Source organism: Tyto alba, unplaced genomic scaffold (assembly GCF_018691265.1).
Source record: "Tyto alba isolate M040663 unplaced genomic scaffold, T.alba_DEE_v4.0 Super-Scaffold_10, whole genome shotgun sequence".
Lineage (NCBI taxonomy): Eukaryota > Metazoa > Chordata > Aves > Strigiformes > Tytonidae > Tyto > Tyto alba.
Genome location: NW_024881262.1, coordinates 2,735,513 through 2,761,710, shown reverse-complemented (window position 1 = coordinate 2,761,710; position 26,198 = coordinate 2,735,513). Strand labels below are relative to the sequence as shown.

Below are 26,198 nucleotides of genomic sequence, written 5' to 3'. Positions count from 1 at the left end.
TCATCACAATATTATCAGAACCTTTTGTTAGCCAGTCCGGGGAAGAAATTGAAGCAATTTCCACTCCACAGAGTGAATTGGAGGTGCAGAGAGACCAAGAGTAAAGCTTTTCCTTCATTTTGGGCACACAGGCTGGAGTGGGGAGCAGGGCGGGAGAACACTTGGATATACTCAGAGATTTCAGACACAGCTGTGACTGCTTAGACCCCAAGGTCATTAGTTGAGCATCCAGAAGAGCCAAAGTCACACCAGGACCTCTGAAACATGACCTGAGTGACTCCCACACAAATGCTGTCATTGAGACAAGCTCGGAGGACAAGATCCCCCCGTGGCATTCAAACTCACTAGCTAGGGTAATGCTCTCAGGTAATCTGCAGTCCCTCATCTCACCGACACACTTCTCAAAATCCGCAACAAGTGACACAGGGCGCGGGCAGCTATCACCCCCTGCGTGCTATAGCCTGGCTTTTTCTCCAGGACTTGTTCACCGTCTGCCTCTCCAGTCACCAGAAGCCAGGCTGAGATCAGGGCAATTGCCTCTTTGTAATTCAGAGCAACACACTGTTCAGAAACGTGTATCTGAATGGCCAGTTGGGATGCAATCACTCAAAAAAGAAACCTACTGCCAAATATGAAGTTATTCACCTTCTAGAGATCTCCAGTTTATACCGAACATAAGTTTCTGTCCCGAAATATACCCAGTAGCAACTGAAACATGAAAGCACTCAAAACAGAAATGTGCTGGCAAACATGAAATGCAAATGTATTCATCTTCCAGAGAGCCCCACTATGTGCAGAACATAAGTCTGAATCCCAAAATAATACCCAGTACCAACTAAAACACACACATTTCCTCATATCTTGTCTTGCTTCCATCAATTTAGCAGCACAATGAAGCAATTTCCATCGTTAACATATGCACCGTATTAAGGCTAGCCAAGATTTAACATTCTTTTGTTAATTTGGCAGAGGGGAAAGACACAATAGAAGAGAGCCCTACAATTTGCAGCCATCTGTGAAACTGAAAACAGTAATAAACTTGAAAAGTGCTGTTATTATACATGTTATCACTCCTAGCAAGCCAATGTCTTCAAACATTTATGCCTTTTATGTCTAAATTAATACCTCTTAATTTCTGCACAAAGAAAGTGTTTTCAGACTTCTCTTCCCATTATGTGACCATTAATCTTGCCCACTGGTTTGAGCTCCCCTAGTGCAATACAATTTACACTGTCAGAGATCACTGGATAAGTCATACTCAATTACAAATGTAAGATGCTAAATTACTTAATGCTGTTATTTTTAGGGTTGTGACAGGCACCACTAGTACTCAGTGTCTCAGGCCACTTCATCTTCACGCAGAGAGAACCACCTCCCAGTTTGATGAGGCACATCCATCACCAAACTCATTGCTTTGCTTATGAAGCGAGCATCAAGTTCCCCAACAGACAATTAAACCAATATTTTAAATTAAAATTTATGTAGGAATATTCATAGGCTTCTCATAGTGACAGGTCTCTATGTAATTTTCCCCCACCCCTGCTTGGATATGTTTGTTGTCCTGATGATGAATCTCCCATCTACCTTCTGCTGGGGAAAAATTACAGAGACTTCTCAGCGTGCGAGTGCTGCAGGTCACATCTATCATCCTCAGGCCTCTGTTTTACTTTTAATTACACCACTTCACTCAGGAACGTTACTTCAAATCATAAACCTAAAGAGAAAGTAGCTTTTAATTTGCAGAACAGCCATTAAATTCTCTGCTTCAGTGACATTAATTTGCTGGTGCTCTTTGTACTAAGGAAGAGATGATGTTACCTTTCTTTCAGACTTCATGAAAAGATAAGTTTGCCCAAAGTCACACTTTAAAGTTAGTTGCATTTTGCATCCACATGCTTCCTGTGATACTGAATTTAATGAAGACCTCCCCTGAGAATCGTTTTCTATTAGCAGCGATGTTTTTAAACAGATAATTGCAGATCAGTCATTTTGCCTGGGACACATATTTCAGCTTTAACGCCCTGGTTTAATTTCACCCAGTTTGGGTCTTTGCTTTTGTGTATAAGCAGATTCTATTTTTGCAAGACCAGTGGGATGAGGAAGTTGACACAAATCTAATAGGTTGCTGAAACACATACTGGGGAAAAAAAAAAAAAAAAAAAAAAAAAAAAAAAAAAGAAGAGAAAAGAGAGGCTTACCCTCACACAAATACACCCCCTTAGCTCTCTGCTGAGCCTAAAACCCACCAGTGTTCCCAGCCAACTTCTGCCTCTGCTCCTTTGCGAGCGGATGTTTGCCATCAGGATTTCAAAGCGGTCACACTGCTGCCCACGTTTCAGATCAATACCCCCAACAACAGCACTGTGGTTCGATGGAAAATGCCCCAATCAGTCACTGCTGGCTTCACCGGGTTGCCTCCTGCCTTTCCCATAGAAAGAAGGAAAGAGAGGGGATAGTGGCTCGGGACATTTTGGGGAGAGGCAAAACAAGAAGGTACACTATTTAAAAATTACCGTAATATTTAGGCACCTAGCTAAGTACTAATTTAGAAAAACTGAACGCTATGCTCTCTAGGTTCCTAGTAGAATAGGAAGTTACAGCCTCAAGGATCTTTTGTTGTGGATTTAAAATAAAACATTAAAAAAAAAAAAAACAACACAACAAAAAAGCAATCATTACAGTAGTGCCCAAAAGACAGCCACCCTCATTGTGTAGTTGAAACAGAGGGTGGAAGACAGCACTTGCCCTGACCAGCAATTTTCATCCAAGGCAAGAGAACACAATCAAACAGACAAAATGACTGGAATAACATAACGTTGCTCTCTCTCCCAAGCAAAAGGCAGGATGGGCTGCCTGAAATCCTTCCCCAGCCTGAGCGAGGGCTCCAGAAGGTGCCTCCAGAGGGATGAGCCATGAGGAAGATCCGCTGCTCACCCAGCCAGGTTTTCCTGCCCATCACACCAAGAGAAGATGCAAAACTACTCCAAGCTAGCATCCAAAGTAACACAGAAGATTATTATTTTTCTGTATGTATTTGGACTGTATTTGAAAAATCACCTGCAGAACCGAAAGTGCAAAATCTCATTCAGTCTACAAAACCAGTATGACGTTCATAGTTAAGAGTCGAGCCTAGCTATACTAAGCTCCTTCTACCTCTTCTTGGTGGTATGAAAACAGGTAGGACATGCCAGACTGGCTAAATGTTGCTATATGTCTCTTAGAAAGTGAGACGATAACTCAGCTGCTGTGTGATTTATGACAATTTTCATAGTAAATCTGAAATCCTAAAACCAAAAAATATACACTTTTTTTTGTGATGCTAAGATCTTTCTTAGTATTATTTTAAATGCACAGAGGGGAATTTTAAATGTTCTCAGCATTTGCCTCAGCCTGTTTCTGGCAATGTTAACAGAAAAATCGGCATTACTGTTAATGAGATCGTTCCTTTCAATGAGAACAAGAGAGAACAAGCCTTTGGGTTTCTGTTGCTCATTTGAGTTTTGAGGATTTTTTTTTTTTTTTCCCCCTCTCACAGAATGAAAAGATGGTGTTATTCCACGTACCTTGTACATCACATGCACATACATGAAATTCAGATGAGCAGTGTACGGACCGGACAGCAACGACAACATGTGTTTCCCACGTGAAGCAAACCCCTGCATCAGCTCTAGCAAATTAAGCCTTTAAGTTCAGTACAGATGCAGATGCCACGGGGCCAGCAACATTAAGGGTTTTGAGCATTTCGGTTTATGCAGTGAGAACCAGCAAGAGCGGCCTCGTTCAGAATGACAAGAGAACGGCAGGGGAGATGCTTCCTAAGGTGGGAAATAGTATTGCTCTGCCACTTTTATTTCCATATAAATCAGAAGTTGCCCACCTAGGAGCGCTGCTGGTACCAAATTACCTTTGTGCAATGAGCTTTTGCTCAAGGAAAATAAATTCTTTAAGATACGCCTAAAATCCAATAACCTTTTACCAGAATCAAGACTATTTGCCACGAAGCACAAATGCAAAATCACCTAAAATGACTCTCGCCCTGCAACTGTGTATTTCTACAGGAGATGTATAGGCTGTAGAGAGCGTCTTAAACAAAAGCTTGCTTAAAGAACTGCTCATTTATTCAATTGTGAGCATGTAAAACATATTAAATACTCTAAAAAGAGGTGAAGTATTAATAGGAAGCTTGTCTGAAGTGTCTATGTATTTCTGAAAGCAGCTGGTTTACACTGGGTTTTTTAAATAAACTCAGACAGATAACGTTCAACTGGTTTTTAATAAATGTAAATAATATTCTGAAGCAGGGACAAAATGGCAGTAGTTAAGGGATAGCTGAGCTATACATAGCATGTAAATGAAGTAACTGCTTGAATATCAGGATTTATATTTGCAGCATTCGGGAATAAAATGAGCAAAACTTTCACAGCTTGAAAAGAGCTTCACAGTATTACTTTTATTATTGACATAGAAAAACAGATGAGCAGCAAAGGTGCAAGATTTGCAGATGACACTAATATTCAGTCAAACCTAGCGAAGACCATAAAAGAATGCTGAAATTTGGTGAACTTAAGGGTAGATTAAATTTACCATTGACGAGTGAACTGGAACAGACACTGGAGGATATCATTAGGTTTATATGCAAACCTAATGGCAGCGTTCCTGCAGCTGGGATATTAGACCCAGGTTCCTTCACTGAGAAGAAACAGCCTGTAGACAAGTCACCCGACTGGTCAGGCTATGGAGAGAGCTTCTCATCCCAGGAGAAAGTGTTGGAGCTTCTCCACCAGAAAGGGGGGTGGAGAGGAACAGTCCCCATAAACCCGCCAGCACATTACAGGGACTGAAGGTCCACAATTTTCAGGATTGGATATTGGCATTCATCGGAAAATAAGCAGCAAATTCAAATATGACCAGAAGACATGCTCTCAGGAGCTTAGGAGCTTCTTGTCAGGAAAGAATACGGCTCAGCAGTACGCCAGGGGCAAGGCAGGTCTAGATGTATAGGGAGAAAGGATAACATGATGTCTAGGTTACCACAGAAGGATGTAAGCTCACCTAAGCCTCTGGACTGTGAAATGAATTATTTCACCTAAAAGGATGTCAGCTGGCCTGGCCACCACCACTTGGGATCCAGGCTACTGCTGTGGCGGGGACACTTCTGCACAGTGGCCAGAGCCTTCGGTAAAAGACAGATTTGAAAAAAAAAAAAAAAAAAAAATAGGGAAAATAAGAACAGAAAAAAAATTTTTTCCCCCTCCCTGAGACTGCACATTGCCAGTATAATGCACGTAACAGCAGGGAAATCTAGATGATTAGACAATGTAGCAATAGTTAAAAATGAGCCTACCTTCTATTACATTTTATACAGAGGACAAGGAATGCTGTCCTCAGTCACTACATTAAAGACTTGGAATGGGAAGGAGATAAAAAATGGGGAGAAAGATAAAAATAGAGAAAAACTAAATCAAAGGTTGCAATTTTACTTTCTATTTCTTCTTTCCTTAAATAATTTCTAAGTAATTTATGAGATGGGAGGAAATCTCTCAAAACAGGATTCATAAAATGTAATTCTATATTTTTTCAAAAATAATATTTTCCACATGGTAGTTTATACCATTTAAGATTAACTTATGAAATCTGATACAGAGTTAATACTTTGCAGGATACTTCAAAACCAGTGTATTATCATTCAAAATCCATAAACCAAAACACCAAATGTCATGAAACTCAATTAAAAAGAGAGTTACTCTAAACAGCTGTAAATATTGGTGCTTTATTTGGCTCTGGGTTTTTGAGCCTTTGGGTTTCACATTTGTAAGCTATCCTCTGCAAACACAGAAGGCCAGAAATACATTTTTTCATTAAAAATCTGAAGTAAGGATATTTCTGCACAACGTGAAGCTGGAGAACAAACAGCAAGCTCTTCTTAATACTGATGTATCAACAATATCTCATCTGACCCTGCCAGCAGATCTGATGCAAAAAGCTCTGCGAATCTGCAAAGTGCGATTTTAGCCAATCTTCCCTCTTCAGATTTTGCTCTTTCAGTGCTTTTTTCGATAACAGAAAGCTACACTAAAACCTGCCTTTGGGACTCACGCTAGAGACTCAGACAACCTGCTGGCTTGAAAAATACAAGCTGAGGTCACATTTTTGACTACAGCTTTTTCAAACTCGTTCACTTGTACTGATTAGAGTTTTGGGTTTATTACTAAAGGATGTTCTAACAGAAAGTGTCACAGGAAAGAAAGGGATATATTAAGAATTTTGCATCTGGCTTTAAAATATCCTGAAAGTACTCAGAAACAAGACCAAACCTTTACTGGGTTGTACCACTGCTGTTAACATCCAGGATTATGCAAGATATGAACTGCTGGGAACATACAAAAAGGGAACGATCTGTTCACCCATCCTCTTATGGGAGGAAAAAAAAAAAAAAAGGCAACAAAACAAATACAAAACCTAGAAGCTGCTCTGCCTGTCACCCCCTCCAACCAACACCTATAGACCAAACAACACCTACAAGCACCTCTGCTTCCCCACGCCCTCAAACTCCATCCCAAAGATTTTCATTCCATTGCTTTCCACGAAGCTGACAAATTGAAGGGAGGGTGCTTTGGCCAGTGGGCTAACCCTTCTGCAGCCAAGGTGAAATCAAGAGTGGAGAGATGCTTGCCCTCCCAGGGAATGACTTTGGTAACTCTTTGAGCACTGACTGCACGCTAGCTGCTGCGCAAACCTTCTTTGTGAAATACCAAATGCACGAGGACTAGCTTTTTTTGAGGAAAGGTCATTCCTGTACAACCATTATTCAGCTACATTTAATTGTGCTTTAGGAAGTAGGTTAACTAAATCGCTCAGAAAGCCTCGGGAATGATTTTGCTTTCAAAGCTGTGCACTCTGTGTTCCTAGAGAGCCCAGGTATGTAATTTTTCAGAGAAGAAATGCCATTTGGTAATTAGCTTAAGTGATGCAATTTTCTTCCAAGGATAACAACACCGACTTGCAGCATCTGACATCTGGCGACCTTTGCAGCTGCAGCTTCATCCTGGGGAAGGATGGGAAAACAAAAAGGAAAAGCAGCTCGTGAGAGAGGCACGTCCACTGTGACCCACTCCTGTCGGCAGCAGGTGCCAGCAGGTCAGCGATGGGAATAGCCCACGAAGAACATCCTTGGTTGTCCTTCACTATTTTACAGGCTGTGATGCCCTGTTAATCTCCATACCCCGTGAGCTTACACTCAAGATATTTTTTTTTTTTTCCTTGCGATTTCATAACAGTCATTTATTTCCTGGTTTAAATACAAAAGCCTGCAATATCTTACATTACAGGAGCCGTTGGTGGAGCTGGCCACATCAAGTCATGCCAGCAGAGATGGGTCAGTTGAGGAACTAGCAAAGGCCGACAGCCCTTGAGCTCCTCCTGCAACACCAGCGTCTGACTGGTACCCACATATCGACACAGAAGTAATTGCTTATTCAAAACTGGTCTACCAAGAGCAAGAAAACAGAATATTAAGAAGGGTCTAAGAGGTAATACAAGAGCTGTTGGGCCCGCTTTGCGCTCATGAATAACCTGTTTCCAAAGGGCTGTGAATGCAGCTCGTTAGGCCATTTGTCGAGGTGTGGACGTTATTCCTGCCGCTTCCTGGCGCGCCACGCGTTGGCAGGCAGCTAGCATAATCACCAGCCATTTCTGCTGAAAGACTTCCAAACCCAATATTTCTGGGATTACGCCCAGGGTGGCAAAAGAAGGATCAAGCTCAGCTACCTCCGGTGCTGCAGAAATTGATGTGCGGATATCTGCCAAGAGGCAATCTGAGGCAGGGCTGCAGTAGATGTTAACGTGCCCTAATTTGTTTCATGCTTATCAAGAATAAGCAAGATGCACTAAATTAACACACCAGAGCTAGGACTCACTAACATGCATAAAGGTATGGCGGAACTTGGGGAAGTAAGGAGACAAAGGCACTCCAAAATGATTTTCCTCATTTCTGATCATTCTCAGAGTGAGCAGAGTTGCAAAGTGTAGAAAAACTGCATTTTTTGATGTATTTGAGCACTGTATAAAGATGTCTCTGTTCTTTAAACAAAGCTAGTACATAAAAGCCTACAAAGCATTCTGTTAGGTTTTCTTCTTTAAAAAACAAACAAACAAACAATCAAAAAAAAAAACCAGGGGTATCTCAGCTTCTTGTTAATGGAGTTATCTTTTCCTTAGGAGCTTCTCAAAACACTCTTTCTTATCGGACTAGGAACAACTTACATTTTCTATAATCAAAAGCTTCTGTCCTGTTGCAACCAGACATGCCCCTGGACAGGAGACATGCTGCCAGTTACTTCCAAACAAGTAGAGGTTGATTGTGAGCCCTTGGAAATAGTTATTTCCTACTGCACAATTTGTCCATCAAAAAAGCTGTAGCTTTGAAGGGCAGGGACTAATATTCTATGGAGGGCAACCCTCCAAAGGGTATCCAAAGATTATTAAAAATTAATATCAAGCTTTACAGTGCCATACCTTATCACACCTCACATCAAATGTTAGTGTGGAGCGGCTTGCAAACAGTATTTGTTCCTCTGCAATTAAATTGGCTGCAGGTAATCAATCCCTGCAATGCTTCCACACGGCACCGCGCTGCCCAACGCATCTTTAGTACAGCAAATGAAAAATATTTTGCCCTGAAACTGCAGGAGGAACAAAATCACCTGGTTCAACTCCCCGGTTGGTTTGTTTGTTTTCCCTCTTACGGGAGAGAGCGGGTTTGTGGGCAGAGCGAATCTCTTTCAGCACACCAGCTGACGCTGCTGGAAACGCTAGCCAAGCTCCCAGACTTGGGAGCCACCTTCAGAGCCGAGGGAGCCAACGGCGGACAACAACCCGAGACGCCGCTCACGCTTCAGATACGCCAAGCAAGATGGGAGCAGAGCATCACTGGACGATATAACCAGGACACGAAGGCCACTGCGGTGCTGCCGCCACCCCAGTCCCTTGGCAGGAGGATCCGGCACGACCAGCACCCACCCGTGCGTGGGTGCAGCCACTTTTCACCACCGTGAAGTTTCTAGCCTCAGCCCCGCCCGCATTAAAAGATTTGTCAGGATTATAGGTGACGGTTCATACCTGCACCTTATCTCACCCATCGGTAACACCATCTTCTGTAAAAATACCAGATTCCTCGCTTCACCCGCGGTTTGGAAACTGCATTACCAGGGATCTGTTACTATAACCCTTCTAAACAGGTATCGCAATGTCTCCAGGTACCAAAATTCTACGCAGCTTCTGAACAAAGAGGCGGGAGCTTTCTGCCCCTTCTCTCCTAAACCACCGGTCCCTTCCAGATCTGATCACAGCCCATCTCTGGTGGCTCTTGCTCCATGGGGAAGGACCAGCGGTGGGACCTTCCTCGGTCCCATCTAAGCCCAGGAGGCCCTGGCAGCAGCCTTTGGTACAGCTAAGAACAAAGGGGATATTTAATTTTTATTATTATTATTTCCAGTTTGTGATCAGGGGAAACCACTTCCTCTCAAAGCTGGAGTTTAGCAAATATCTATCCCCGAAGAAAATACTATTGCATTCTGTTCCGGGAGGCAAACATACCGTGTGAACAAAACCACAAAGTACTGTCCATTCCATCACATAAAAATTTGATCAAACACAGTCGTTAAATTTAGAAGCAGTAACACAACCGAGGCCAGGTCAGGCACGTCCCACTGACATCTAATCAAAGAAAATGCACACTAGCTATAGCGTCTGTGGAGGTAATTCAGCTTTAGGGCACAGCCACAAAAAAAAAAAAAAAAAAAAAAAAGAAACAGCACAGGGTATCACAGAAGCTTTACACAGACAACGTGGTTGTGACCTACTTGCTCAGAAAAGCAGGTTCTGCCCAAACAGCATCTCAACAGAGTTTCTCATTCCCACCCCACCACAACCTGGGGAGAAAAGCTGCTTTCCAGAGAGCCACGGGATGAATGCAGTAGCACACCAGACCCCCTGGGACCTGGGCAGGCAGGGAATGCCTGAGAAAAGCAGCCATCTCTCTCCAGAGCCTGCAGGATATTTCTATATGGCAAGTTACACCTTCCCCCCCCCCCCCCCCCCCCAGTGACATGCTTTAGATTTCCTTCTCTTAGGGTATAAATACGAAAGATAAATAACCACAGGAGATCCCTCTCCTGCAAGCAGACGCAGCCTGCACATCCCCAGCCCTTCAGAGAAGACAAATAACACCCTCTTACCTGTTCTTCCCCACCACCACTCAAGTACAACAGTGAAATGGAAGGTGGAGGATGGCTCTAACATCAGGCAGCAAAGAGCAAACCTGCTCTCTCCCCACTCCAGGAGGCACTAGTGGGGGGTACAGGCAGGGAAGGGAGCAGTGCTGGCTCCCACCCCACCAGGGTGGAGATGCTGGCACCTTGGTAATTAGCTACCTACACCCTCAGCCAACCAGGCTGGGGCTAATTACAGGTATTTCAGGTGCAGCAATAAGAGTAATTACAACGGAAAACCCTGCAGCTGAAGCCTGTCTTGGTTTTAGCTTGATGCACTAAAATGAGAGCGTTTCATAAAACCTCAGAATCGTTGCAAAAAACTAAAGCTCCCAGGAGGGAAATGTGCTCAGAGACCACCAAGACTTTTAACTTCTTGCTCCTGTGCCCTTTGCCTGGGTGGGAAGGGGGGTTTTGGGCGGAGAAAGTTCAGCAAAATCTCTTGCTGGTGGGAGCGGGGGATTCGTGCCGGTGCGAATTGTACCAACACTACAAAGTGATTTTACAAGTACTTTTGGGTAATTCCATAAAGTGACTGGCAGCCGTGCTGCCACCCCTGAGAGAGGCAAAGGGCTTGGGAGCACTTTCCTGCAAATGCCTTCGCATTTAAGTAGCTTAGCTGTTTTCAGATATGTCAGTTAAAATTGGGCATGGTGGGTTGATTGCACCAATCTCCACACCCAGCTGGCTTGCACAGAGCATCAGATACAATATTGTCAGTCCTGGGCAAGAATTATTGGAGAAGTTTACCATGTTCTCCTGGTTTTATTGTTCTATTTTCTTGCCAGAAAGGTTGAACAGCATTGCTGATGTTGAAATGCACCTCAGCTATGCTTTGCATTTAATAGCCCTGTTGAACATCTATATTTTATAGGTGTTTTAAACACTTATAATTTAATAGTCCTATTTAAACACCTCATTGAATTCTGAAAATAACTTCAAGTTTTACTACAAATTTCTTTCGCCACAGAATGGTAATAGAGATTTGAAAAAAAAAAAACAAAAAAACCTCCAGTTGCCTGATCCAACATGTGCCATATTCATTTGGGCACAGAGCTTGTCACAGCTCTTTTTCAGTGCTTAAGTAGTAAAATTTCATTTGGCTCCCTGTAGAGGTTATTTTGCATACTGTAAAAAGGACCCTGCAACAGGAAAATTTTCCGATTTTCAGGATAACTATGCCTTTATCATCTTATTCATTACATCTCTTCCTTCCACAACAAATAATTCCTTGCAATTTCCTTCCTTGAAAACTACAGAGTTTCAGGCCGGTGAGTGGTTTACGTTCCTGATGCTTTCCTATTTAGCCAAATGATATGTATTTCACTTTTAGCATCTTCCCAGGAACCAGCTCCCCTGAGCCATCGTGGCTGGCAGGAGCACTGACCACAGCCGAGGTGCCTCGTTGCAGTCGATGCTCGGGGCCAAGTGCCATTTCCAAAGGTAGCTGCCTCCACTCGGAAGCCTCTTGCTTCGAGGTGTTTGTACATCCATCGTGCAGACTGCCTGGGAAACGCACCCAGTCAGATGGGCTGGGAGCTTCTTTCCACTTTGTCTCCCAGCAGCTCAGTCCGGATCCTCTAGTCCCATTTAATGGCCCATTTCAGCATCTACATACAAACCGTGTTAGCCTGGCTCCACCAACACCCATTTATCACAGTTTTCCTAAGGACAATTTTAGGCTACGTCTGCCTTCACTTCTTTGACATACTTTTAAATGAAAAATTGTCTAAGTTCAGCTGACTCTCTCGTTCTTGTAGCGGTGTTGAAGAAGAGACCTGATCATTACTCTTGCCTGGTAGATATTTTCCCACGCACCGTTTTTTCTCAAAAACACATTATATACTCTTTGAAGGACCTGACCTTGCCAGATGACAATGTCTCCTCACCTAAATCCTGCCAAATCCAGGGGGAGCAGAGCTGACTTCATCTGTCTGATGAACAAACTCCGGTTAAACTCTTGACGACAGCCTTGCTTCCTGAGAAATTTTCAAGTTACCTCTGGGGTAGCTGTGGGTGGATGTGCACACTGCATTTCCACCTCCGAGCTGTCGGGGAGGAGCGTATCTGGACTCAGGTAGCAGCCCCCGTTGCTCAGCAGACAGCACAGTGACCCGGGGCAGCGTCTGGAGGCCACACTTCTCCTACCCACCTGCATCACTGCCCTTCGAATGCTCCGGGATGCTACAATGCAGGTTTCTCGGGTGTAAAAAGTGTTAAATATTGGTTTTACTGCGCACCGTACATAGAGCTACAAGTCTGTATAATAGCTGCAGGTATTCTGAAACCTTCAGAGAGCATACTAACAAATGATATGCCATTTATTACTGTATTTTCTTTGGCATCCAGGGAAATTACTGTAAGTACATACATTTTCCTTGCATTTGATCTCATTTCTGTATTTCAGGTCTATACCAGCTTTTAAACACAAAACAGATGATCCAGCCCGTGGGCATATAAACAGCCTCCTTGGTTTTATTGAAATTACACGAGTCCACAAACTGCAAAAGTGAGAACCTGCAGGACTCTTAAGTAACATAAAATCAGAGTTTTAAGAGGCCAGAGATTTAAACCAAGTGAAGGACTCCTATAGGATCTATACTTGGAAAGGCATAGGGCAAGCAGGTGAGAAAAGTATTTGACACAATGCACGAAGCTTTACAGTGCTGCATTGTGAACATTAAGTAAATCCCAGCGTCTTACTACTAAGGTAAATTCTTGATGTATTTCTTTTATTTCTAAGACTACCTACAGAGCTTATCTAGCCCACTGGAATGCTGAAAAACTTGAAACAGGCAATAAAAGGAGTCAAGACATATTCAGCTCTAGGTAAATTAGATATTCCTAATACATTCTTTTTTCCTGTGCAATTCAGCAAATTAGTTTACATTGTCTGACAAGTTGTCCTGGAAAACATAAAAGCTCGGGTTAATTTTAGCTTTGTAGAAATGATAATTCAATATTTGCTTATTTACATCCACCCACACTCGAACTCAAGAGCCATATCTTCTATGCCATGTCAGATACGTCAATACCAACATGCTAAGCCTCCTCTTCCTTTCCCACTGAATTAAGAGAAGCAGCGGATGCCACGCGGTGAGGAATTGCCGGTGCAGGATGTATCCTCACCTGCTGCCTCTGAAACCTCACCACGAAATGCCTCAGCTACCACTCACAATTAGCCCTAACTCCCATGTGTTGTCTCAGAAGCATGTTTGTCTTTTCAGAGTTAATAGCACCTAGTTTTATTTTTTTACCCCGTGGTGTTTACATACAGTCATTTCAATACATTGCCTTCCGACGGATAGATTTGTAATGATGCATACAACGTTTAAGCGGTCTGTTTGTAAGCAGAAGAAAATGAGAAAAATAGCCTCGTGGGCTATTTCTGCCCTGTACTGAGATGATGTACCGTTCAGCATCAGGTGTAAAGATAACACACTGCATAAGCTAGTCTGGAGGGAAGTACTGCTGAAGGAAGACAGACAGAATTTGCTCTTAAAAGAGCTTTGATGCTAAATACGTACAACTAGCCCCTCTAAACTACATCTCTGCCTATCTCAACAACTATGTTAGGAATGGAAAAAAAAAAAAAAATCAAATCAATCTGCGATTAATTACTTCGGTCCTTGGACCGTTGTCAGAGCCAGGATTGGTCCCCGCAGCGTTTCCTGGATGACTTCATACGAATCTAGCCAGCTGCCTGTACTGCACCCGACAAAAGCCGTGAGATTTTACATGTTGACAAACAGCTGAACTCTTGGCTACAGGAGCCCTACATTGATCTGCTTACTATTCAAGGGCTTGTATTTAGAGGAGCTGAAATGCCTGCTGAATACCGAAGCTGAAAAGCCCTGTAGGGTTACCCCATGAACCGTAGCCACATTTTTTTTTTTTTCCAATAATTGCAGAGCAAAAAGAAAAGGGCAGTTAAACCTAGAGAAATTCTGCCACAGCAGCATGACCACTGCTCAGCAGAGCCCTCCGAATCCTCAGGCATCTTTTTCAAACACTGTTTTAAATTGTTAGCACACGGAGATGATTCTCTCCTTTCCGAGCCCACAACATAACACAGCCTTAAATTTCCGCTTCCCTAATAAACTTACTGCAGCTCTGTGCACATTAGGAATTGCATTTGCTAATCTGTATTTGTTCAAGCCTCCTTATCTAAAGGAAAAAGTGCTGCTTGATTTAAGATTCCTTGAGGAAATCTGCCTGTACATCTCTGGCTGGCGAGTAAAACAAACAGCATCCATGTCCCAGTAGGCATCTGCCACCCCCCGACATCTCCTCATTTAATTAGTTCTAAGGAAGCCGGTCTATCTAAAAGCTGACAAAGCTGCACAAGAGGAACGCTTAAGTATTTATTTAGAAAATTAAATACATTACCAGCCGCATTGTGAAGTTTCTGAGTCACCTGCAGGGAAATAAGGCAGAAAATCCGACGTTCACACACTACTCCTGACTGTACCGGCGCCCAGGCTGGCTCCTACAGAATAGCAGACGAGAGTGAAGCTGCAAACCTTTGAGTTGAGCTCACTCTATAGGCATCAGAAAAACCTCAAAGGAGAAAAAAAAAAAAAAAAAAAAAAAAAAAAGAGCCAGAGCGGGAGCGAGCAGCCCACAGACAGCGAGATGAGAAACTTCTGGCAAGTCTCCAGCGCAGGAATGAATTTGCTGTCATTCAGAGACGTATAGCGATGGAAATGAAGGGAAACTTGAATTTACAGGCGGATTTGGATCCTGCTCTAATCGTTCTGCAAAGATGCACAGGTTGCAGCTCAGCTCGTTTTACAAGGCTCATCTAGGAACAATGCTGGATCACAAATTAAATAGCATGGTGGTAGGTATGTATATATATACACACAGACACACACACACATATATCTCAGCCAAGTTGCTAGCACAAACTTCAGATGGCTCATTCCATCAACTATTTGCTGTGAATTTTATTAAACCCAGCACAGAAATACAGTGGCAACTCAAATTCCTGTTATGTATCAAAGTGGATTCACAGGGGTTTATAATGCTCTTTAGGCACGTAAACAGATTTGTTTAGGCTTTTTTTCTAGTATTGCCAGGAAGCTAAAATACATTTTATAGAGATACTTCAGATGTTTTCAAGCATGTGGCAAAAGTGTCAGCACACAGAGACTAAACTTGTCCCAACATTTATGCATTTTCAGCTAATTGAAGGAAAATAAACAAGTCCATAGTGAAAATAATAAGCCAGAAATATTGCTAGTTGCAAATTTTTCATAGGTCAAAAGGCTCCGTAAGGCGTAAGCAACCACAATCACTAAGAAAGCGTTTACATCTGAATTTGTGGAAAATGCAAAAATCGGTGGCTTTAAATACTGGTAGTGAACATGGTTAATTTTGGTGTTTCATGCTGAACCCTGGCTCCAGCACGTCTCAGGGATGTGCAGTCTGCTGTGTTTAGATATTTTGCAGTCGTGTATGCAAAGTGAATGTCAACTCATGAAAAATTTGTAAATAAACACTTTCTTGGCATGAAAAGGGAAAGGAGGCTCCACGCGGTGTGGGTTAAACTGCGTAACTGAATTCAGCTGCTTTTATTCCCTACCCTGATAATGCACTCGTTTAAAATCTGGTTACAAGTTCAGACAGTGCCTTGGCAAATATAGCTCCTAATAATTACAGCGCTCCAAATTAGTAGTAAGGTTCCTGTAGATGTGGATTGCTTTTAATTTAGCTGACAAAGAAGAGTAAGAAGTCAAGCTAAGCTAAATAACTGGAGGGATTCTTTATTGCTTGTTTTCTTCCTATTAATAAATCAGCCCTCTGTGGGAAGGAAATCAAACAGTAACAAACAAATAAGAATTCATTAGTGACACAGAAGGCGATGCCGAGGAAGGCAGAAGAGCTCCATGACAGAGAGCAAAACATTCGCTGCCCATTTTGGTTATACAGAAGCACAGACCTCCCTCATGTCAGCGACGCTACGACATTTGGTTCGTCTCCAGTTTGCAGTCCCAGCCCCGCCGACGGAGAGGCCGAGCAGCGCCAGCTGTGCCCAGCTGTGCCGATGTCGAGTTCAGGAAGGCACCGGCTGGCTGCCGGAGCCCGAGCCGTCCCCGCCGCGCTGGGAACGTGGCCGCATCCGTCTGCCATCCCCATAAGCACCAAGGGATTTATTTCATTTTGTTCAAATAGTCCCGTTTCTCTTCTCTCGTCCACGCCTCCCGCTGCCTCCACAGACGGTGGCACGCTGGAGCTGGGCGGGAGCTCCTGCTGCGGAGGCCCACGGTCCCCCCCCCACATCCCCGGGCTGGCTGCGTGTCCCACTCAGGATGGCAGCTCATTTCTTCCCCACGGACGCACACACTAAACCCAAACGATGCCACGGGTGGGCTGGGAAGGAGGAGGTTTCCTGGAGGTGGCTGAGCAACCAACCCACCACAGCAGAGCTCCCGAAACATAAGCTGAAAACTCTGTCCAAAACTTACTCTTGGGGTTTGCATTGTGAATCTGCGCTTCTTACCGGAGCATTTATATTGGTAGACAGCCAGTTTTTTTTTAATAGCATCATTAGTAAAAGCTAAAGCGGGTATCTCTAACAAAATAGGGAAGATCAGACATTCCAGCACGTGAAGAGGTTGGCCCGGGCGCTCTTACTGCTGAAAGCAAAAGCGGTGATTTGGAGACCGCACGTACCATCGAGTTCGGGTTGAGACTGGACGCTTTGTATAAACCTGTTGGCCGACTCCGCTTTGCTCCCGGGGGCTGATGGCTTTCACTGCCTCCAAGCGGGACTAGAAATTGCCGAGCGAACCGCAGGCCGGCAACACGAATGTAGGAAACTGAAGGATGACGCGGCGGCAGAGCGAGCATCGGCGGGATGGCTCAAAACCTGGAAACTTGGTTAAAAAACTGTGCTCCGTCTCCCGGCAGGATCCTGGGTTTTGGGGGGGGGGGGGGGGGGGGGGATTGGGACAGAGCCTGGGATGTTGCAGCTGGGTGAGATGTCCCCTCGTCTGCCTCGTCAACCAGCACAGTCACCCACCAACTTCTCGGCCGGGGATCTGATCGCTGGCAAGTAGGAAGCAGAACAAAGTTTGAATTCCCAAGGCCAGACTGAGCTTGCAGGGCTTGGATTTAGAGCGAGCCTGCTTTGACTTGCAGGCAAAGCAGCAGCAAAGCCCCGCTCCCGTATTTATTAATGAATCAATAATGAAGAGAAAGGTACTGGCAGCACCCGCCCCGGGAGCACGTCCCTGAGATGGGGACGGCTGGCGGGAGGCCGACACAGCATCTGGCTTTTCACACCTACATGGGTTTGTGGTTTTTAACATGAACCCATGCTGACTTTCTAACAATTCCTCCGTACTCTCATTTACACCCACTTTCCTCTCCACCTTTCCTTAAGTTTCTCCCCAAATCTTTTTTTTTTTTTTTTTTTTTCCGATTTGGAATTCCCCGAATTTAACCCATCTTGCGCTGGAGTATTTTCTGAGGCGAGTTTGCTTCTCCATGCACCTCCATTCACCTCAGAAGTCTTTTCACCAGCAGTCTTAATTTGCATCCCACTTCCCGCAGCCTATTTCAATTTCCCCACCCTAACCACAAGCGAGAGCTGCACTTGCTCACTTACTCTCTCCCTGATTTTCCCCGTGCCACGCCAGCAGCTCCCCTAGCCCCTCTTGTTGCCATGGCAGGAAAAGACCTAAAGACCAAAGCAGCCAGCTTCACTATCTAGCGAGCAACCTCACCAAAAACTGAGAAAACACATCAGGGCTATGAAAACAGATGAAATCTCTGATTGCATGGAGGAAGTGAAACCTGGGAGACCCTGAAAAGGCAAGATCAAATATCTTATTTCACCACTTCCCTGCCTCTACAGGCACCTCAAACCCCTGTGGCACAGTGGGTTTCTCAAGGACTGGAACATTTTGGTCTAACTAATGTCTGTTGACTTAATACTGAGGCACCCAGGTGAGGCTCAATGGCCTGTGATGAAGAAAAGGTCAAACCAAATGATCAATGGTCCTTTCTAAGGACTGAGATTAAAAAGAATCTCCTGCCGCTTGTAGAATTTAACCTGAGGGGTAATTGCACCATGGGAAAATATTCCTGGGTTTTGTGTAAGGGTCCCTCAATTTTAAAGCATCCCCCCTCAAAATGACAGCTCCACGCCTGGGGAAAGAGCCAGGGAAAAAAGCTGTCCCAGCACAAGCAACTCTGGAATTTTGCAAAACTAACTCACAAAGTCACTTCTTTTCACCACAGGACTTTCTCATGGGCAGTCCCTGACATCCCAGATCCAGCCACGCAGACCCAGCATCGTCCCACGATGAACACAAGTAAATACTCAGAAAGCGTCCTGTCCTCAGCAACATTCCCTCTTGCTACATTGGTACATTTAGAATATCCATTTCTGTCGCATATTTTGGCATGTAAAAAGAAACATGCACTTTTTTGACCGGGAAGATGCTGAAGCTGTCGTAACCTGTTAAGAGTTACGGGCTCCGAGAGGCTGGGCAGAGGAAGGAGAGGTAGCAGAGAGCCAGTGTGCGAATATTAGCTATTCAAGGGATTTTCCTGAGCTGGATTCTGTCTAAATTACATATTGCACTGAAAGTCTGAAATGTATAACATGCTCAGTAGATTTTTTTTTTTTTTTTAATTTGTCCTCTGTCTCCCTGTGACTGAAGAGAGATCATTACCCATAGGTAATGAAAGTTGCCAAGCTGATGAAGCATATTTTGCTCGGAGCTAATGTCATTTGAGGTTGGGGTTTTTTTTTTGCCGTTTTTCTATTTGCTGTCTGACAGCCTGCTGTGCACATCACTTCTCTCAGCCAGTGAGTCCCAACAACCACGTCAGCACAGCCGTAACTTCCAGCTCCAGCACTTCTTCATTTAGCTTGACATGCAATTGTTTTTCTCACCACAAAGACAAAACTCGAAACACCTTGGCCTGAAATGGCTTTAAGGTCTCTGTTACACATCCTTTATGTGCGCCTGAGGTTTTTTTTCCCAGAGCATTGGATTTCTGCCTTTAGACACTTCACAAAGTTCCCTTCAATTTATAACAGCAGATGATTGACTGAAAAACACTCTCCCTCTGCTTTGAGCAGCTTTGCAGAGAGCAATATAATGATATAAAAGTATAGAATATAATTTATAAAAATAACAAATGAAAACAAGTTGTTTGCCCTTCTCCCATGCTGTCAAAACCCAGTTCCAGTGCCAAAAAGTTACGGTTGACTGGTGCCAGGGGCTCGGGGGAGTGCTGGGGACTGGACCCCTTTCCCCAGGACACCCTGGGAACGTTACACCCCCCCCCCACAGCTTCCTTAGCACCAGTGACAGCATTTCCAAATTCAGTCTTTGGTGTACATTTTGATTTCCAGGCATGCTCATCTTCTGTATAAACACTGAGTTATGTCGATAAAAAGGTGCGTATCTAATCTGGAGAATACTGGTTAGAGAAAAATTTAATTTTCCCACAAATAAAAAGATCACCAGAAAGCTGCTCTTTGAGCCAAGCGTTTTGTCAAGATCCCAGATCTCATTTCTATCATTTGCCTGCGTAAAAAAGAGAGGACACAAGGTCTCTGGCAGAGGTGCAGCTGCCCGGGCCCACCCGTGATTACCCCCATGCCCACCGCACTACGGTCAGCTCAGTTTTATATGCTCTGTTAGAAGGATTTGGGTTTAACCGGGTTTTCTTCATAATCAATTTTTCACATACTAAAATAAAAACAATTCAGAAGAAGAAAGGAATAGCAAAGCAAACATCAATCTTGCAGCCATCTGCCCACCACGGAGGAGCCATCTCGTGCGCAAATCCATGTGCAGAGAGGGGAAAAGGACCTTCCCCTGGCCTCGCCGTGATGAAACCGGGGGGCTCGTCATGGAAGCGAGTTGCTGCGTGGGCATCAGCCCCAAATTTTTTTAGGCAGCTGACGAGGCTCGTTGCTTCTTCCTCCAGACATAGGACCTGAACTGGGTGCGTTGGCACCTGCCCGAGGCTGGTGGGTCCTCCCTGTCCCCGGGGTGGGCTGTCGTGACCCAGTCGCAGCATCCAAACCCTCCTGGCAGACCTTGCACATCCCACGGCCCCAGGCTGCTGCCACCTCTGAGAGAGGGATCCCAAATCAGACTTTGCAACAAAACACAGTTATACAAGACCTATGGTGGCAACTTTTACTAATCTGGACTAGACAAGACAATGGAAGAAAAGAAATGTGGATTTTCTTCATAAAGAAAGGAAGCCCTGGGTATCTTGGAATAATTAATGAGCTGAATTACTCTATCTGTAAGATAATAATGCACCATTAGAAAAAGATCTGATTTTTATTATCCAATCTTTATCAGAAATTAAAATTAACTGCGGTTTAATACAATTCAAAGTCAGCTAATTATAGATCTGGCAAGGAGGATCTATTTTCTATGAACACACCAGCTCAATCAGATGCAGAACGAGCTGCCTCCCCTCCCCGTGCCCTCCCTCCGGCCCTGCCTGGGGGTCCCAGGGACTTTCACACTCTGAGCCCCTGGCAGGCAAGGTGACCACTGTCCATGCAGGGCAGCGACAGTTCTCCTTTCCATCGACAGCAAACCGAGTTTTTAAGAGCATTTTTGATTTTGCAGTCACCTGTGTGACTTAGGAAAGAAATATTCACCTATTCCTGTAAGTGAAGCCCGAGCACTCCTGTTTGACAGCCACGGCAAAGAAGAGGATTCTTTCTTTGATTGTTTAAAGGGGGAATGAACAGACCTTCCGAGAAACTTGATGGATTTTCACTGTCCTGCGCTCACCACGGTGGTAAGACATTGTCCAGATGATGCCTTGCAAGAGTTAAGCTTGCCACATTATACCCCGCGTCAAAATAAATAAATAAAAGAGAAAATCCGTCTCAACCATTACATCTCTAAGCCTTTTTCAAGAAAGTTTGCGAGCCACAGCAAGGCACCACGAAACCCTCCCCAGCAGGCTGCACAATCGCCTCCCACCATGCCCCACAAAAAGGCACTGTCGTGGTTTGGGCCTGGTTGGCAGCCAACCACAATGCAGCACCTCTCTCTCCCTTCCCCTCCGGCAATGAGAAGGGACAGAGAGCCAGGCTTGGGGTCCGAGATAGGACTGGGATGGGGGAAAATCCCCCTTTTATGATCACGAGCAAAAGGCAGACTCGTTAGGGGAAGAAAAAAAAAACAACATACATTTATTACAGACACTAACAACACATAACAGAGTAGGACAGTGAGAAGCATTGCCACATCTTGAGAACACCTTCCCCCCACCCCTCCCTTCTTCCCGGGCTCAGCTCTGCTCCCGATATCTCTACCTCCTCCCCCAGTGGCACAGGGGCAGGGAATGGGGGGTGCAGTCAGCGCTGCCACTTCTCTTATCTTTGGTGAGGGGAGTGTCCAGAACTTGTTCCTCCTGCTCCATCGTGGTCCCCCTCTCACAGGAGACAGTCCTCCACAAACCTTCTCTGACATGAGTCCCTCCCATGGGCCGCAGCGTTCCCCACACTGCTCCGTCATGGGTCACCAACTTCCTCCGACTGGATTCCCTCCCACGGCTGCAGCCCTTCCTGAGCTGCTCCGGCGTGGGACTCCCCCGCATGCTGCAATCCTCCAAGCGCTGAATTACAGCAGCGGGGCTGCCTTTTCCCATGAGACCCCGGCCTTCTTCGGGCACAGAACCTTGATCAGGCAAGAAGAAGCCACAGGACATAAATCAGTGTCTGCTCCACCGTAGATCTTCATGGGTGGCAGGGGGGGGCCGCCCTGCCGTCTCACCACAGGATACAGGGGGGTCTCTGCTCCGGCACACCTCCCCCCTCCTTTCTTCCTCCATTCCTCCACTGACCTTGGTGTTCATGCAGCTGCCGCAACTCCTCCTCACCAGTCCGACTGCACGTCACCACGTCCCTTCTTAAATACGTTATCGCAGAGGTGCAGCCGATTGGCTCAATTTCCCAAACAGAAGTGGAGCTGGCTTGGAGCTGGGGGAGCTTCGAGAAGCTTCTCACAGGGGGCCGCCCCGATAGCCCCCTCCCCTGCCACCAAAGAACTCCACCACTCACTCAACCCAGGACAGACACACGTGAGTCTGCTCTCAGCCAGAAACCCTGAGTTCTGAGCACAAAATAAAGCTGGCAAGATTGACAGCTCTCACGCTGGGCAGTACATTCCTCGGTTCATTCCCAAGTTTGATGCCAAGAGAAGAAAACCAACCCTCGGTGCTCCTTCACGCCTCCAAACCCCAGTTCTCTGTGAAGTTATTTGGTCTCTTCTGCTTCAGGCCCTCTTCCTCATCCCTCCACACAGGAAAACCCTCTCTGCTCTCCCCGGGAGCCGCGCTTGCCCTTCCCCACTTTCCCAGGAGCTGGTGGACCAGCAGCACGACCACGGCAAGAGCTTGATGGATGGCGTTGGGACAGCAGATGGAAAGGAAGAAGAGCTGGTTCCCGCTTGGTGCCTGGTGGAGCAGGAAGGATGCAAACAGCTATAGCTGTGAAAACGAGGGTCTGTGCAAGTTGCTCGTATCCAATCTGCTTAATTCCTATTTGCTTCTTTAAATAACGAGGGCTCTCTGCCCAACTAGCAGATTTTAAGACAGCTAGTCAGCCAAAACCCAGGAGCCCCTGCGTTCCTGTGCCTCACCCAAAACTGCCTGTGAACCCTCTTGTAAATAGCCTTAAGCCCAGGAATTAAGTCAGTAAAGCTAAAGGAGTATTTTTCTCACCCAACTAATTAGTCGGATAAGAGATATGCAATGTGGTCTACAGAGCTAGTACTAAATATATATCCAGCCATGCATGTATGCAGATATAATTTAAAGAGAGACAGTATGGTTTAACCAACTTTTTCTGAAGAAGCTGCTCCCATCTGCTGAAGTTAACTGTATTTCTGCTGTGTTTTACGAGCTGTGGTGCTTTGGACCTCACTGCCCAGGCAGGGCTGGAGTAGGGTGGTCCAGTTGGGGCAAGATGCTCCTCGGCATCCCCAGCTCTCAGGGCAAGAGCCAGAAATATCTCACGCCTCTTCTTGAGGGCATAGCTGTGGTACAGGCAAAACCCCTCCTGAGCCACAGCCGGGGCAGTCTGTCACCTATCAAGGAAAAGGGATTTGTAAAGTCTGTCCTTGACATCATCAGACAGGACATGTGTCATATATGCTGTGTCAGTTCATCTTCACAACAGTGTAAGGCTACATGTTGAATCGGTTTAGGCTTTTGACTAGCGCCAGACCTAACAAGCAGTCTTTCAGTGTAATCTGGTTTTAGGAGTCTTGAAAGACTGACTAAACCACGCCTATTTTATACGGAAGGAATTGTATCCTATAAATAGCATATTAATCATTTATGGCGATCAGCTATGGCTTGAGATTTTAAGCTCTACACTCCCTGAATGCCAATGGAAAAGAAGAGCAAAGCTGGCTCCCTCTGCTCAAATCTCATACCTCTGGGGAGCTAATTAGTGTGGAAACACTTGCTGGAAATTTTCAGCAATCTCTTAGTACTGTATCTGTTTGGGATTTCAACTCTTAGATACCACAGCCAAACAAAAGCTCCTGGACAGCTCTAACAGCCTTCGCCAAATTTCAAGAAACAGACTTTAATATATTTAAGAATTCAATTATCGAACTGCCTAATTCAAATATTGGACTGAGCAGAAGTTGTCTCATCCCACCCGCGCTCAGTTGCTTCCAGAGATGTTTATCCAACAGAAAGTGAATCCTGGATGCAGCTCATTGCAGCGTTCTCACACGGGGGTATCTGTATGAATCTCTAACTCCTTTCAAAACTGCTGGTTTCATTTTAAGCCTGGAAAACGCAGTTCCCGAGCATCCATGAAGATGCCGGTGTCATCTCCCATTTTGCCAGGGGAAGGGGATTGAGGGGGCCAAGCGATACACACAAAAACGCACCTTTTCCAATAGGATGTGACGGGCTGAGGCTGCCGAGCCCCGATTCCAACTCCCCCAGGACTCACCACTTTCAGACCTCAGATTTTGCTTCAGATTTCCTCGTCTGGATGAAAAGCGAGACTTCACCTACTATTTCACGCGTGAGATAGAAGCATTTGTGTATTTGAGTAAGATTTTATAATTAAAGAATTATTTTAAAATAAAAACGTTCCACATAGATATGCCTGACAAATGCTGGATTTCAGCACGAAAGCACCAGGAGATGATTTTGCATGCTCCCATCTACATCAGCAGGTAACTTCAGTGCCTGCATTTTGTTGGTGTGAAATTCCCCCCTTCAGTCCTATCTGGTAGATTACTAGAACCCAATGTTAAAAAAAATATATATAAATAAATAAAAATGGCTTAAGTGGGAACTAGTTTTATTTTCTCAAAAGACAGAGAGCTAAAATTTACTCTATAAAAGCAGAGGTAAGTGGCTTCGGCCATAATTTGCAGCTCCCCACTGGTTCTGTTTGGGAACTCAGACTGATTGATGCGTATGTAAAGATTTACAATGCAAAGTAAAAATAACTGATTAAAGCGGAATCCACAGCATTTCAAGACCTTAATGAGTTGTTTGAGAAAATTAATTTCCATGTTTAATATATGCAGAGACTATGAGGAAATCATAGAATTCAATTAATCACAGCATAAAAAAGTTATTGGATATAATTGTAAGTAAATACTGCTTAATTATTCTTCTAATACCGCAGCTAATTTAGAAGTCATTTCCCCCGATACTGTTCCTGGTTCAGTCTGTTATATATTTATTGGTCCAACTACAGTCTCCACATTTTTTTGAAATAATGGTACATTTTCAACATCTCCATTCTAAAACCAACAAATCTGCAGCACAAAACGCCCTTCCAATCCCAAAGCAGAGCTGCATGGTGCAAAGCCCAGCCTGCCTCAGAAAAGCAGCACAAATAGTGCAGATTCACATTAATTTCTCTTTAAACTCGGTGTTGTCCTTCCTATCCCTTTTATTAGCTGTCATTTGTAATGAACTAGCCTGCCCAAGACCTATTTCAGCCATACTTCCCCTTTCTGTTTTTTACTGTGAATCCTGCTCTATTTAAAGCTTCACAGTGCTTATTTTTTTCATTCAGGAGGCTTCCCAGAGCAATGAACAACGGTACTTTGAGTGAATGATATATTTTAGAAACTCATTTATCTCAAAAATGTTTATTTTGAATGTCCTTGCACTGTGCAGGACAAGTGGAAGCACTTGGAAAGTATAACATTTGTCTTTCCATAGGCTACTCGGCGAGATGCCCTTGCTCGTTTAAAGCACAATCCCGGCTGACTCCCATAGAGCTTAGATCAAATCCAGACATCCCATCTGTCAGTCTGAAGCAGGAGTGAATGGAAAAACTTCAAAATACCATCCTGTTTCCTACCGGCACGATTTAAGTTCTTTAAAATGCCCTTTCCAGCCTGTACCTTCCAGAGTGCCGGGATTACAGCCAGCTGAAACACCAAAGCTTTGCAAGGGAAAATGATGCCTTATGTGGAGGTAAATGCTAGTGTTGCATTAATAAAAGGTTTCGGGGTTTGGGCTGCTGTTGAGAGACAAATCCCTTGAGTAACTGAGTATATACATCGCTGTATACATGTGTAGGTATCCATTGCTGTTTAGGGCAGGGCTGCTCGTTGGCTCTATTGTTTTAGTAATACCAACTGACGTCCGTCATCCTTTCTGAATTTTGAGCCCAAAATTCACTTAGATAAATTAATCATCTTATTTATATACCAAACCTTTATGTTGAAGAGCAAACAGTAAAAAAAAAAAAAAAAATCCATTACATTGCCTATGTCAGCCCCCTTCTCAGGCCAACCCCCAGGGTGCAAGTGCGGGGGGAGATGCTCTTCCAGGTGGCTGGGAGCTGCGTTTCTGCTGCCTTGCAATTTCTCATGGTTTTGCTCCAGTTAATTATGGGTTTTAATTAGTCATTAGTGGTGCCTGGGGAATAAGATA

The 26,198-nt window shown here is 44.6% G+C and overlaps 1 protein-coding gene across 2 annotated transcripts in view; it reads right to left on the bottom strand.

The window, feature by feature from the left end:
- The window catches only part of LOC104362320 (schwannomin-interacting protein 1), a 208,984-nt gene that overhangs the window by 174,369 nt on the left and 8,417 nt on the right, over positions 1-26,198 (bottom strand). Inside the window, exon 1 of one of the 2 annotated variants that reach the window (XM_042793710.1) lies at positions 14,658-14,767. The exons of the other annotated variant lie outside the window; for it this stretch is intronic. Coding sequence (XP_042649644.1) covers positions 14,658-14,666 — 9 coding nt within the window. The 5' untranslated portion in view covers positions 14,667-14,767. Of the gene's footprint in view, positions 1-14,657; positions 14,768-26,198 lie in introns of those variants that run through there. 2 annotated transcript variants of the gene reach the window in all.